General features: G+C 45.3%; 1 protein-coding gene across 10 annotated transcripts in view; it reads left to right on the forward strand.

Annotated features, from left to right (window-relative positions):
• The window catches only part of Carmil1 (capping protein regulator and myosin 1 linker 1), a 261,760-nt gene that overhangs the window by 233,896 nt on the left and 13,089 nt on the right, over positions 1-14,775 (forward strand). For 8 of the 10 annotated variants that reach the window (XR_012910397.1, XM_075970038.1, XM_075970042.1 and 5 more), the window contains 5 exons: positions 53-119; positions 731-927; positions 5,584-5,696; positions 10,603-11,026; positions 14,382-14,463. Coding sequence is in view for 9 of the 10 variants with exons in the window: in XM_075970038.1 (XP_075826153.1) it covers positions 53-119; positions 731-927; positions 5,584-5,696; positions 10,603-11,026; positions 14,382-14,463 (883 nt within the window). In the remaining variant the exon portion in view is untranslated. The remainder of the gene's footprint in view (positions 1-52; positions 120-730; positions 928-5,583; positions 5,697-10,602; positions 11,027-14,381; positions 14,464-14,775) is intronic. The other 2 variants (XM_075970043.1, XM_075970039.1) reach the window with 1 other exon arrangement.

A 14,775-nucleotide genomic window follows, 5' to 3' on the forward strand; every position in this document is an offset into this window, starting at 1 on the left:
TTTGAGACAAATTTCCATGCTCACCTAAGCACTGCCTCTGTCTCATTGCCAGATGACTCCCAAGTCCAAGAGGAAGAGCATCCACAGCCGAATGCTGCGGCCTGTCTCCAGGGCATTTGGTGAGTGTGCTCCCAAGGCCAGGCACTTCCCTGTAACTGGAAAACATCCCTACAAAGAGCCCACAGTGCCCACAGGGACCCACTCTGTAACTAGAGAAAGGTTTGGATAGTTGGTGAGGGGCAGTAGACTTAGAAATTACTCTTCGAGGCCAGGCATGGTTGCTCGTTCCGGTGATCTTGTGAGACTGAGGTAGGAGGATGGACGTGAGTCGGGGTCACCCTGGGCACATGGTGAGTTCCAGGCTAGCCTGGGTACAGAGGTACAGAGTGGGGTCCTGTCTGAAAAACAGAACAAAGCAAAACATTACTTGTAGATTTCTTAGGCTTTATTATTGCTGGTGATGGAACTGGGTTTCTCTATTCTTCCTTTCTTTTATCCCTTTCTCCCTCCTTCCCTGCCTTTCTCCCTCTCTCCTCTTTTTCCTTCCTATTTTTGTTCCACTTCTGAGAAGGTCTGAGTGTGCATCCCAGGTGGGCCCTAACTCAGCAATCCTCCTGCCTTAATTTCCCCGGTGCTGAGACCGTAGCTGTACTCCACCAGGCCTGGCCCTTGGAAATTGTCTCCTACCCTCTTTGCATCCTCCTTTGCTTTGGGATCTGTTTTATTTCAGAAATGGAATTTGATCTTGATAAAGCCCTGGAAGAGGTGCCGATCCACATTGAAGACCCGCCTTTCCCATCCATCCGGCAGGAGAAGCGAAGCTCAGGCTTGATTTCCGAGCTGCCCTCAGAGGAAGGCAGAAGACTGGAACACTTTACCAAGTTACGGCCCAAGCGGAACAAGAAGCAGCAGCCTACACAGGCAGCGGTAGGTGTCTACTGGGCTCCTCGGGCCCCTTCTCTCCTCCACCTCCTAAAGCTTCCATAACTGTAAATAGTGCCACCAACTGGGGATCAAGCAAGTGTTCAAATTGGTGAGTGAGCAGGGGCATTTCTCATTTAAAACATCACAGAGATGGAGCCAGGCGAATCCCCAGAAGTCCTTGGGCTTGCTAGCCTCGCATATGCATCAGCAGACAGCAAAGAGACCCTGCCTCAGTGAAGGTAGTAACTGACACCCGAGATTGTCCTCCAGCTGCCGCGTGTATGCTAGCACTCACATATATGAACATGCATGTTCACAGAAAAGAAAAAAGAGGTCCTCCGCTCTCTGGTCTGGCCTGGTGTCTCCACTTTGCTGCTGCTTAATTCCATGTGAACCTATTTCCAGAACCTCTGCTGAGCACTGCATTTTCAGATCTGGAATGTTCTAGAACACCTCAGGCTAAACAATTTTTAAACTAAGATCCTATCTTGCCTGTCACCCTGTTTTTCCTTGTTTATCCCCTGTCCCCTTCAGGGTATCATCAGCTGATATGCTAAAAATCTGGCTGTAGCTGGACATAGGGGCACATCTCTTTAATCCCAGTATGTGGGAGCTGTGAGTTCAAGGCTAACCTGGTCTACATAGCAAGCATTCCAGGCCTTCCAAGGCTATAGATAGAAACCTTGTCTCTCCAAAAAAAAAAAAAAAAAGGAAACAAAAAACCTAACCAGCAAACAAAAACAAACAGGGAAACCCTGGCTGCACCACGACCATCCACTTAGTTAACTCCCATCCTAACTGCTGGCTTCTCTCCATCCTCATTTCTCACGGCTTTCTCTGGAGCTGATGATGACTGGAAGGCCTTTCAGATCTGCATGGAAACAAAGCTTCTTCCAGGGAGCCCTCCTTGCCTCTTCCTCTCTGGTCCTACAGAGTTGCAGGGGAAAGTGGCTTTCATGAACTTGTGCTTGGTGCAGAGAACTTGTGAAACCCATAGGTACTTACCCAGGGATGGCTCTCCTCACCTATTCCCAGCTCTCATCTCTTTGCCTGTGGATTGCAGGGAGGCATAGCGTGTGACTCATAGCCTAGAGAAATGTTCCCGATGCTGTGGGTTGGGAATATGAGCAGTGAGTTCTCAGCAGTGGTTGTCAGATTAACTGGGGAGAGCTGAGAGCACAGACGGCTCAAGGGTTTCTCCACTTGTCCCCACGGTCAGTAGTTCACTTTACAAGATCGGTGTTTAGATGTGTTCATTTGAATCTGAAGAGCTGGCATAGAGTCATAGTTTCCAGCTTATTTGATTTTAGATTCTTACTACAGAATTATGTAAGCTAAGATGTGAAAGCAGTTATTGCTTTTATATTTTAAGTAAGGGAGAGGGCCTTATCAGATAAAGAAAGAGACACTTTCCCTTTTGCTGGCTCAGATTCTGTCCTCTAGATTGTTGCTGTGTGAATGGCCCCTCTTTGGCCGTCGCTTCTGCAATCATTAGCAGCATGACCTGAATGTGAAGTGATGGGCTCAGTGTCTCTGTGCCCTTGGAGAGAAACATCTTGTGGGTTTGTCTATTCGCTTATTTATTTATTCTGCTTTTATGATTCTGGGGACTAAACCCTGCAGTCACGTGCAAGTTATTTCTTTCTGCATTTAAAAAACTAAAAAGAACCAGGCATACCGGTTCATGCCTAAAATCCTAGAGGCTGTGAGGCTAAGGGAGGAGGATGAGGACTGCAGGGGCATCCTTCAATACACATCATGCTGGGAGCAGCTACAGGAGGCCCTCTGAGACATAATACAAGAAGGACCACAGAGGAGCATGGGCATTTTTGGATATACAGTGAAGGTACATTCATTACCATATAATTTCTCCAGGCTCACTGTCTCCTGAGTACTGTCTCTTACAACAGCCTTATTAGGGGTCACCCACATTTTCCAGGTACACATCAGGAAGAAGCAAAAAGAGAGCAATGTAACTGAACAACATGGTTTCAGCTGCTTTCATTACTAGTGTTTAGTCCCAACAATTGTCTGATGTGACCATCAGGGTTTTTACCAGGACTGTGTACTATGTAGAACCAGCTCGTCTTGAGTTGATCTTGGTGTGTCTGAAGTCTGCCTTTGACCTCTGCTGCACCTTGAGTTGATCTTGGCGTGTCTGAAGTCTGCCTTTGACCTCTGCTGCACCTTGAGTTGATCTTGGCGTGTCTGAAGTCTGCCTTTGACCTCTGCTGCACCTTGAGTTGATCTTGGTGTGTCTGAAGTCTGCCTTTGACCTCTGCTGCACCATTGAGCTACCCAAGACATCAGAATTCTGAAAATCAAGACTGGTTCAGATGACCACATGCCACTGTCACCGTGGCTGACCAGACATCTGCCCTGCAGGCTTTAGCTGTTCCCTGTGCTCATGGAAAACCAAGATCTTTGTAAAAACAAGAATAGTTTGTTCCCTCTTCTTTCCACTTATTAAAGTTTATGTGCATTCTCTTAGACATATATGATAACTGGTCAGTGCCTCAAATTGTTCTTAAGGCCATTTTAGTAATTTATATTTTCATAAAATCCATTTGATAAAATTTATTGTTTACATAGAATTAGAATTTGAATTGCTCTTAACTATTATTAACTGTGTCTCTCTCTCCATTTTTAATTAGTTAATATTTTCTTCTGGTTTTATTTGTCTATCTATCTATCTATCTATCTATCTATCTATCTATCTATCTATCTATCTATCTATCTATCTATCATTTCTTTTGAGATAGCATTTCACTGTGTAGCTCTGGCTGTCCTGGAACTCATTTTATAGACCAGGCTGGCCTTGAGCTCACAGAGATTCACCTGTGTCATGTCTACCTCCTGATTGCTGGGATTAAAGCGCCTGGTCCTGGTTTTATTTTTTGAGACAAGATTTTACTTGATCCCTGGGCTAGCCTCAACTTCACTATGCAGCCTAGGGCTGACCTAGAACTTATGGCAATCCTCCAACCTTACCCTTCCCAGTACTGGAGTCCAGGCTTGACACACCGTGCTCAGCCCCCATTCCTAATTTTTTTTAAAATGCCTTTCAAGCATTGTGTAGCTGTCTCAATAGACTGTTTTCAGTTTCCCTCTACCTCCCAAGTCCAATGCATATTCTGTATTGCCTGACTTTATGCATTTCTGTCTAATTTCCTTTGAATGTCTTCTTCCTTGTTTATTGCTGTGGGAGGCATGCGTGGAAGGTGGGTGGTGACTCAGCTTCCTAAGGGGTTCTCTCTGGCACACTTGATCACAGTGTTTCTAACAGGCCCACAGGCACTCACTTCAGATCCAGATGTCCACTACGTCCCCGAGGGTTCTGCTCAGTCACCTGGTGAGAGAGACAAGAGGGTGGTCTGAACTGCCTTTAACTCATAGCACCCACTTACCTTCTCATCCACAAGTTAACCTTTCAGAGAGTGTGCATTCACTGGAGGTGCAGGGCACCAGCAACTTACCTGAGGAAGCGAGACAGCTCCCGGGGCGCATGCTCCTGCCCATGCAGGGTGATCCTTGCTCTCCCTTGCCAGCAGCCCTGCTGCTCTTTGTATCTGAGGCTGACTCTGGATGACAGGAGAGACTTGAATCACAGCACAGCTTTTCCTTGTGCTGGAAAATGAGTGTTAACAGCATGTGCTTTGGCCTTGAACTCTATTGACCTGATTCTACTCAACACAGTCTGTGTTTTAGCTGCTCTTCCCAGGCCAGCGCCATCTGAACTTCCCTTTAACTGGTGCCTTTTGAAGCGCTGCCTGTGATTTAGCCAGCCATGCTGGGTATCTTTTAACATGTCTCCTCTGTTCTTTACCTCTGAAATGTCAGGAGTGCATTGAGGGGGCTGGGAAGGACAGCCCAGCCCTTTAAGCTGCTGCGCCTGCAGGAAGCTGTACTACGTTCAGTTTCTCCCTCCATCTCTGGGGCCTCCAAGCTCTTCGTACTACCAGGGAACTTGGGGGCCAGCTACGGATTCTGTTGTCAAAGCAGGAAAAACCAAAAGGGCTAAGGGGAGAAAGTGAATGAGAAAAATATAACCCTGTATTTATTGGCTCAGAAAGGGGAATGATTAGTGAGGCAGCTAAAGGAAGCCACTCTTGGCTAGCCTCATGTCTTCCCAGTATTGAGATTGTGGTTGTCTTTTTACTTGGTAGCATTTTGTAAATATGAATTTTTCAGTCTATTTGATCCTGCCATACAAATCCCCCATCATGCTTTGTTTACAGTATATTTTGTAAACCTGTTTAGTGGGCAAATGTGGTGATACATGCCTGTAATCCCAGCACTATTGAGGCAGAAGCAGAAGGACCACTGCAAGTTCAAAACCAGCCTGATCCACATAATGAGTTCTAGGCCAGTCAGGGCGACTAGCAGAGACTGTCTCAAAACCTGTCCCCACCTACAGCCGTACCATGCTAAACATGCATGATGTCATCAAAGCGTGTCTCCCACAATCACCAGCATCTGGCTTAGCATGCTATAAACCCATTCCTTCCTCACTAGGTTGTGGCTCTACACCTGGCCTCTGTTTCTGTAAATCACATGGTTCCTGTTGTAGTGAGTCATGGCCGTGTTGTAGGTTGTTGAGACTAGCAGAACTGAAGGTGCATTGGTTGACTGTGGAGTGAGGTCCTGTTTGTTTTGCAGATCTGTACCGTCAACATCGTCCCCCATGATGGAGAACAGAACGGCCTCATGGGCAGAGTGGATGAAGGTGTAGACGAATTTTTCACCAAGAAGGTGACTAAAATGGACAGCAAGTAAGTTTCCAGTCATTTCGTTAAGAACGGTATTTCACTCACGTCTAAATGGCTAATGGATGTAATTTATATAGGCATCACGGTCTCATGCAAGAGATTTACTATTTGGATTTCTAAAACGTGGTCTCTAACAAAGCATCATGGGTGTTGCTTGGGAACGTGTTAGAAATTCAAATTCTCAAGCTCTTGCCACTGACCTGCTGAACTAAGAACTGGGGGCCTGTTCCATAGCAGTACACATGGCATCCAGGCCAGACTGCTGCTGTGCTGGGGCTTCTCTCACATCCCCTGGAAGAGTCTGTTCCAGGGCACCGAGCATCCTTTGAACTTTTCTATTCGTAATTTGATCTGTTGGCTAGCTGGGCAGCAAAGTGACTGGGAGAGGTGGGGCAGTGTTCTCCGACTTACCCTGTCTTGTAGCTGGTTTTGTCAACTTGACAGTCTCTAGATCACTAGTAGACAAGACTAGCCTCTAGGCATGATGGTGAGGGAATATCTAGATTACGTTACTAGAGATGGGAAGATGCAAACTGATTGCAGGTGTATATTGCATCCAGTCCCAGACCACAGGAAAAGGAAAAAGCCAGCTGAGCATGCTCATTTTTGCCTGTAGATGTACAATGCACACTGTCCCTGTGACTTCCTCTCCGTGATGGACTGTACCCTGGCACTGTGAGCCGAAGCAAGCCCTCCTCTCTTCCTTAAATAGCTTTTGTCTCTGGATGGTCAACACAAGAGGAAAATTAACTACTGTGCCCTCCAAGAACTTTTCTCTACATTTTCTTTACTAGAATGTTGTTTGTTTTTTTTTTTTAAAGAAAATTCAATACTTTATCTTGAGCTGGGCATGGTGGCACATGCTTAGAGCCCTAGCACCCAGAGATTGGGGCAGGCAGGTTAATATAAATTTGAAGCCTGGAATACATAGTGAATTTCAGGACAGCCTGAGCTGTATGACTCCGCCTCAACCCCACCTCCAAAATATTGTTCAACTTAAAACACTCCTATTTTTCTACGTGATTTTTCTGAAGTTATTCGATCTGTTACTAAAAGCTTATACGTCTCAGGACAGACTCGAAGCTTGGGTTGTGTTTGTGAACAATGCTTCACCTTAGAGATGAAGTTCAGGATTGGATTAAACCTTGCAGATAGCTGAGGGCAGGCAGACAGGAGAGCTAGGGAAGGACCTGTCGAGCTGTGATTGATGAGTCTTATCTATCCTTTGCAGGATGGCAAAGCAAAAATAAGTTAAGTCTCATATCCATGGCAGTGGAGCTTATAGACGCCTGCGAGCTTTAACACCTAATTATTGGTTGTCATTGACACTCGTCTTGCAGCTTAGCGTAGCATCGCTTGGCAGAATTCTTCCTTTCAAGACCCACCAATACATCCTTTATTCTTTGATAGTTTCCTATAATGCTTCATTCCCACAGATTAATCCCTGCTGATCCCTGGCATCGTGCCCCCCACCACCTCTGTACACATCTGTAGTGTGCATCTTCAAGAGTCTGCTTGGATTTTGGTTGTTTTATAATACAAGGATTAGAGGACTGTATTTTCAACTGAAAAGAGTCAAGAAACACCAATACAAACAGCATAATGGAAAATTTCCTCTTGATGAATTGCTGCCTTCCTCACACAGAATACTGTTCCAGATCAATACCTGGGTCTTATTTTTTACCCCTTAACACTTCAGAATCGTTTATTGTTTTTATATTTTATATTTTCCATTGTTTGCTTTGCAATTTTATTATGTTTTTGAGACAGATTCACGGTGAATCTCATGTTAGTCTGGAATTCACTAAGCAACCCAGGGGAAAGTCATACTCGCAGTCATCCTCCTGCCTCAGGCTCCCACATGTTAGGGTTCCGGGTGTATACTGGCATATGCAGGAACTTCAGAACCGTAGTACAGGCTACAGTAGTTAATGGCCAACAGCCACTGCTGATCAACACATCAGATAACTGACTTGTCTCTGTGTAATTACAGATACAACTGCTGGCTCTTCTTCAACCAACCTGTATTAGTGGGGAATGTGTGAGCACTGGGCGTGGACCCAGTGCTCTGTCCCACCTGTCCCACCCTGACTTACCCTCTTGATCACGCAGCTTTGCTTTTCAGTTGTCTTGGAATAATATCTGGGTGCATTTGTAATATGTGACGTCTATTTCCACAAAGATGTTAGTTCCGAATTCTGGGAGTGTTTCTGTGTGCAAGACTAGATAGCTTAACTTTCATCAACCTACAAAAAGTTGTAATTTTTTTAAACTGCATTTTCCTATGAAAATAGGTTCTCACTTAGACATTATAGGGCATGGCGTTAAGTAAAACAGCGTAAGTTAGTGCAAAGAAAGTTTGAGATTCAGTGTTATGTGCTCATAGTTTTAAATGTTAAGTGAGCTACAAGGCTTAAATTAAAAAAACAAAACAAAAAGCCAAAACATCTCTTTTCTCACTTCCTGGCTTCCAAGAGGCAACTGGGTTTTATTCCATTAATTGTTAACTCCTTTTTTAAAAATGTTTTTCTCCTATTTTTCATGTTTAGTTTCAGATAGTAACTCTGTCGACATTTGACCGCAGAGGATGATGGTATATCCCTTCTACTCTCTGACCCTACTGAATTTTCTCTCTCTCTTAGCTTTCTTCATTTAATATAATTTTTGTTAGCTCGCTATTCAGGGGTTGCTTCAGTGTGCCTCACTCTAGCCCTGGAAGTATCCACACCTGACTTGCATGGTACACTGTGGTCACGCTTCCTCTCCTAAAGATTTTCTCTTCCCTGGAAGCTCTCTTCATCACTTTTTGCTTAGTTTTCACACAAGGCTCTCGTCTACTCACTTCTTTAACTCCCCTGTAAAAGCACAAATCTGTGAGTTCTCTCTCATGTTCTCTGTCGGGTCTTCTTGGACACATCTCACCCTGGGCGGGGGGATGCTGGGGAGGCGTTTCCTTCATCCTCGGCAAATGGATTCCCTTCATCACATCGCTGTGTCTTATCTGCCTCTCAGGGTCTGAGGTTTACACCCTCATTTTGATGGATTTCCTCTTGTGCTGACTTTCTAAGAGATGAGGCGTGAGCTGTGCATTTCTGTAAGGTTCAGATCTTTCATTGTGAGGGATCGTGTTGCTGGGAATGGGACTGGAGGCTGCAATACATGTTGCTTTAGAATTCTGAAAACACTGTTTCCTAATTTTCTATCTTCTCGAATTCTCATAAGAACCCAGTGTCACCTTGAGTCCTGATCCTTTGTGACATGGTTTTGCTTTTTTTCTCTTCTCTGGAAACATTTGGGATGTGTCTGTATTTTCAGGGTACCCAGATTTTATGATGCTGTATTTTAGAGGGGGATGCTGGTTTGTCTATCCAGTTTGTTGGCACAAATAAAATGTTTGACTCTTAAAATTCATGTTCTTTGCTTCTGAAGGTTTTATTGTTTCTTTTGTAAATTTCTTCTGTTTCCTCTGCACACTATCTGTTAAACTTTCTTTATTCGAGCGGGGTGGTGGTGGTGCACACCTTTAATTCCAGCACTCAGGGAGGCAGAGGTCGGTAGATCTCTGTGAGTTTGAGGCCAGCCTGTTCTACAGAGTAAATTCCAGGATAGCCAAAGATACACAGAGAAACCCTGTCTCAGAAAACCAAACCAAAACAACAACAACAAAAAAACTTCCTTTATTCAACCTGGTATTTCCTCTGCTAATCTATTAATTCTCACCATCTCCCTTCTGGTTTCTTATTCTTAGTATTCCCTCCTGACATTCTGGTTGTACATTTTAGTTGTACTGTTGAGCCTTTAATGTTCTACTTCTGTCTCATTCACTTTTATTCCTGTTTTGTGGCCATGCCATACCCTCAGTTGCACTATTTCTCTGGCTCACTCTACAGGCAATGAATTTGGGGTGGACTGGACATTGTTGACCCTTTGGCTTGGGAAGAGGAAATACTACTTGGTGAATTGGCTTTCAGACCCCCCCCCCCATTTCTCAGCTTCTCAGCCCTTGCTCTGCAGTCTGCAGCCACTGAGATTCTAGCTTCCCCTAGACCTCCAGTTTGTATTTCAATTGCTCAGATCCGTGAAGCTATTTTGTATTCTTTGGGCTTCCAAGTGGTGTTGTCTGTTCTCGCCTGTATGGTTTTTGGGTTGGTTTTGATGGAGGTTCTAGGGAGTTAAGGGGAGGTCCAGGCTCTAGCTTAGAGTGGCAGATTCCTTGTGGCACTCATTTTGTTAGTTCTTTTTCTCCATTCCCCAAATTTTTATGTTTTTTTCTTTCTGGAAATCTATCCTAAAATGTAAACTTATTCTGTCTAGTTTTGTATTTACAAAGTCTCTTATAACCCAACCTGCCAGGTAGACTTTATATAGCTGAGGCTGACGTTGAACTCCTGACCCTTCTCCTGACCCTCCTACTCCATCTCACAAATACTAGCGGCACAGGTATTATATCAGCACCTTGAGTCTTTTATTTTGTTACTTCTTCTGATAATTTATCCATTTAAGCAAAGATCCACATATTTGCCAGCATTGAGCAAATATGTTGGGTTTCATCTATTACCTAGTAATTAAGAGATGCCCAAAGATGCCCTTTTCAGTATCCCCCAAATTAAACAGGGTAGTTGCCCAATTATGTCTCAAGCCACCAGGAGAAGTTCACACTTAAGCCTCTAATCATTACAAAGGTCTGCCCTCTATCCTGCCTGACCCCTTCAGATTAGCGCACAATCTGGATGCTTAGTTTCCTCGCGGCTAGCCTGAACTCTTCTGTCCCTAAGCACAGGCTTAACATTTGCGATGCTATGGAACGTGACTGGTCATGCAGCAGTCACCTTCACGTTCATTGGCTAAGTCCTCGTGGTACTGGTCTTCATGGTCAAGCAATAGTTTCTGTGTCTTGATTGTGGTGCAGGAGGTCATCCACACGCTGCTCAGATACCCATGAACTGAGCGAAGGAGATGAGAAAAAAAAACGGGATTCTCGGAGAAGTGGCTTTCTCAACCTAATCAAATCGCGGTCCAGATCTGAGCGGCCACCCACGGTCCTGATGCCGGAAGAGCTCTCCTCCCCAAAGGGGGCAATCCGGAGTCCACCGGTGGACACGGCCAGGAAGGACATAAAGGCAACTGAGCACAATGGTGCTGCGGAGCGCACCGAGGAGACGAAGACACCGGAACCCCTGGAGGAGGGCCCTGCAGAGGAGGCAGGCAGGACCGAGCGCAGCGACAGCAGGGGTAGCCCACAGGCAGGCCGGCGCTATGTGCAGATGATGGGCAGCGGGATGCTGGCTGAGATGAAGGCCAAGCAGGAGCGGAGAGCTGCGTGCGCACAGAAGGTGAGGAGGGGGCCCTGTGTCTGGATTCCTGCGTTGGCTTCTCTAGTTTTATGGGAAAAGAGGTGCAGAAAAATAGCTTGTTGGTTAAATGAAAATGTAAATACTGGGTGCCCAAGAGATGAACCTGTGGTTAAGAGCACTGTGGCTCTTGTAAAGGACCCTGGTTCAGTTCCCAGAACCCTCATGGTGATTTCTAAGCATCAACCACTTCATTTCCAGGGGACCATGCACCCTCTTCCAAACTCTGAGCGCCAGACATGCATGAGGTGCACATGCTTACACATGCAAACAAACCACCCGTGCACATAAAATATATTATACAAAGAAAATGTCTTAAACATGTAAAACCTAAAGATTTATTCCCAAAGAATTTAGAGCCCAGACCCAGAACGACTTGCTTGTCCTCACTGCCCCAGGCCATGCCTTGAGTGTTTAATCTGTTGATTGTTTGGAGACAGGGTCTCACACATGAACACAGGCTCGCCTCAAACTCACTTTGTGGCTCAGGTTGGTGTCAGATTCACTGTGTAGCACTGGGTGCCCAAACCCCTGGTGATTCCCGTTTCAGTCCTTCCTGGGGATACTGTCCAGCTCAGAGCTACACTCTTGAGAGGCACGGGACTCTAAAGGTATGGCATCTGTTTCTGAGAAATAAGCTGTGCCCCACCTACCTGTCTACCTGTGCTGTCAATAGAAGCCTGCCAGAACTGGTCCCAAATAAGACTGGCCTGGGTGAATCTGAGTGGAGATGCTGAGGGTCGCTGGAGGTGGCAGAACCAACAGGCAAAGAACAGATGACAGGCAGATAATCTCAAAGGCCCATTCCGTGCCCCATGTAGTTCCTAGCTTAACCTGTTCCCAGGCTTCAAAGTCCTTTGCATTATTCCAGATTTAAATAGCAAAACAAGAAGTCAGGGTATCCCGTTAGGACTGATTACCAAGTCCACTACTGCCGCTATGGAGACATCAGCGCTGGTTTAGAAGTTGCTAAATCTCAGGGACAAGGCAGAGTGGCAGCTTAGTGGTAGAGTGTTTGCCCGGCATGTCTAAGAATCTGAGTTCATTCCCCAACACAGCAGAAGATAATTTCGAAAAGAGAAGAAAAAAAATATGTTGAGTCTCCTCAAAGTTCAATTTAAACATAGTTTACCTACCTTCCTCCCTCCAGTCCTGCAAGCTTTGTGGTCCTCGAGATCAAGCCCCTCAGGGTCTTACACGATTGCATAATCAGCCTCCACCGGGCTGCATTCCGAGCTATGCTACTGCTCTGAGTCTCTTTTTCAGAATGCTGTCTATTTGCTTCCGTCATTTCTTAAAGGAAGGTATCCTTGTGGTAGTTACTAAGATAAATGTGCCCAGGTTGTACGCATCATCCTGAGGTCTGAGAAGCCCCTCCTCTCACCCCCGAGAAAGGGAAGCTGTGCGTGTTTGTCTCGAGGCTTCAGAAGAAAATGTTTGGTTCTCCCAGGGGACCTTGGCTTAGAGGAGGTACAGGTGGACTACCCAGCAGATCCAGAGGACTTCTGTATTGCCTCTTAACAGCCACTGTTTGTTAAACTCTGCATCCCGTAAGATTCTACAGCTGTTCACCGTAGCTCTTCTACTGTCCAGCAATTTCCCAGCTACAGATACCTGCTTTGCTTCCCCACAGACCCTTACTATAGCTCAAAGATGCGAGAGCCTACATAACAGCCTTCTGTTGGTGCTGAAGGGAGTCAGTATTGACCTTCACCGTGCAGAATACTGAAAAAATACTCCATCCCTCCCATGAGCCAGATGCCTGCATAGTTTATAAATTTCCAACAGCTGATGTGGTGTTTTCCTAATGAACTGTTTATCTCTCTTTCCTGTGATGAGCAGCTAATTTTGTTGAAAAGACAGGAATTCCAGGGTACTTTCCCATGTGTTTAGGATTGATACATAAATTGGCTCAGAGTGACAGAATCTTTCTGGTTTAGTGTTTGTGCTTGGTTCAGGTTTATGTTAATGTTCTCATAGTGCCATCTAGTGTTCTTTTAAACAGCGTTTGTTAAAAAAAAAAACTTCAGCAATTACAGTTTAGATAGTCATGGCTATTCTACCAGAATAATAAAAGCGTTCTCAAAAAAAAATTACTGTTAGAATGTTTCCTGAAATGTAGCACTGAGCTGTTTACAGGTAGTAATGTAAGCATCCATAGTTGATGTACAGTTGACCCTACGGTTGGAAGAGCAGAGAGGGGACACCAAGGATGCAAATGTTCCAATTGCTTTTCAAAGTTCATTAACATAGTGTGTATATATTTGTGTGGCACAGTGCTTGTATGGAAGTTAGAGAAAAACTTGCAGGAGTCAGTCCTTCCACCAATTGGTGAAGGTACACTAACCCACCGGAGCCTGTCGCTCTGGCAGGCCTTGCCCTTCTCCCCCATTCCATGTCTGCGTTGCTTAAAGCCGCTAGATTATAATCCAAAAGCTAGCCACCAAGGTTCAACTATCAAAGTATTAGAGCCCAGCAATCAAAAGCCCCCTTTGGCTCACCTAATTAACATACCCAGTTGACATTGAACACCTTAACCTAACACGGGGTTTCCCCATTTATCTTCATAAGCCTTCATTTTTCTATGTGCCACGTCTGCCTCCCCTCTATCCAGAGGCATTCCTCTGTTTCTCTGGAACAGATATCCCTGTCCCCACTCCCTTGTTCTCTTCCCCTTCTCCCTCATCCTCTATCTCCTGTCTTTGTCTTTTATTCCTTGTTCTTCTGCAGCAAAATAAATGTCCTTTGTGCTGAGGACTTGGTCTTCAAGGTCCTGAGCCAATACCGGTCCTTTCACATGGTGTCGTGACTCGGATTTGGGTTCCAGGGATTGAACACGTGTTTTTAGACTTGACAGAAAGCCCCTTTACCTGCGGACCCAGCTCTCTGCCCTCACTTCTACTTTTAAAAATGGGTTTCTTGGAAGCTTGGTATGGAGGCATATGGCTGAAATCCCAACATTTGGGAATCTAAGAGAGAAGGATCATGGGTTTGAGGCGAACCTGAACTATATACAGTGAATTCTAGGGTAGCCTGGACTACAGAGTGAGACCCAACATAAAAACAAAAGAAAATCATGTGCAAACATTACAAAAAAAAACCAACCCACAAACCTAGATTTTGTGAAAAACAAACCTGGACTCCTTTCCCTTTCTGAATTGTGACCCCTTATGTGGATGATGGGGGTAATGCCACCCTCTTGGGTATGATGTCTCTTCAGCAGTGGCAGTGCAGGAATAATCTGTTGTTATCTGTCTGCTTTATTGTTTCTTTTTCTTTTCCCTTGTATCTCAACTGTACTCTTTCTTTCGGGGGGCTGGGGGTCTTGAATTTTTAGAAGCTTATCAATGATGTCATCTCCCAGGAGTCCTCCAGCCCGGTCTCGAGCAACCCAGAGCGGTCGGATGGAGGTGGGACAGGTAAGCAGAGTCACCTGTGATTGGAAGAACAAGCCTTCGTGTTCTCCCCTCTAACCTAAAACACCAGTCCCTTCCTGTCCCAGCCTGGGGGTGCTACTCCTATCTCTGTAGCCATGATCTTAGGGGGACTTTTTTTTTTCCTGATTTCCCAGAGGGAGGAAATTAAGATTGCCTTCCTCACTTTCCTTTTTGACAAATTCCTAAATTCTGGGCATCCTGGTGAAAAAACAAAGTGTGATGTTTTGAACAGCAAGCTCCACATGGCGTGCAGAAGGAGGGCGGCAGTTTTGTGTGCCTGGAGGAAATACTCCA

The sequence above is a fragment of the Microtus pennsylvanicus genome, chromosome 4 (assembly GCF_037038515.1).
Source record: "Microtus pennsylvanicus isolate mMicPen1 chromosome 4, mMicPen1.hap1, whole genome shotgun sequence".
NCBI lineage: Eukaryota > Metazoa > Chordata > Mammalia > Rodentia > Cricetidae > Microtus > Microtus pennsylvanicus.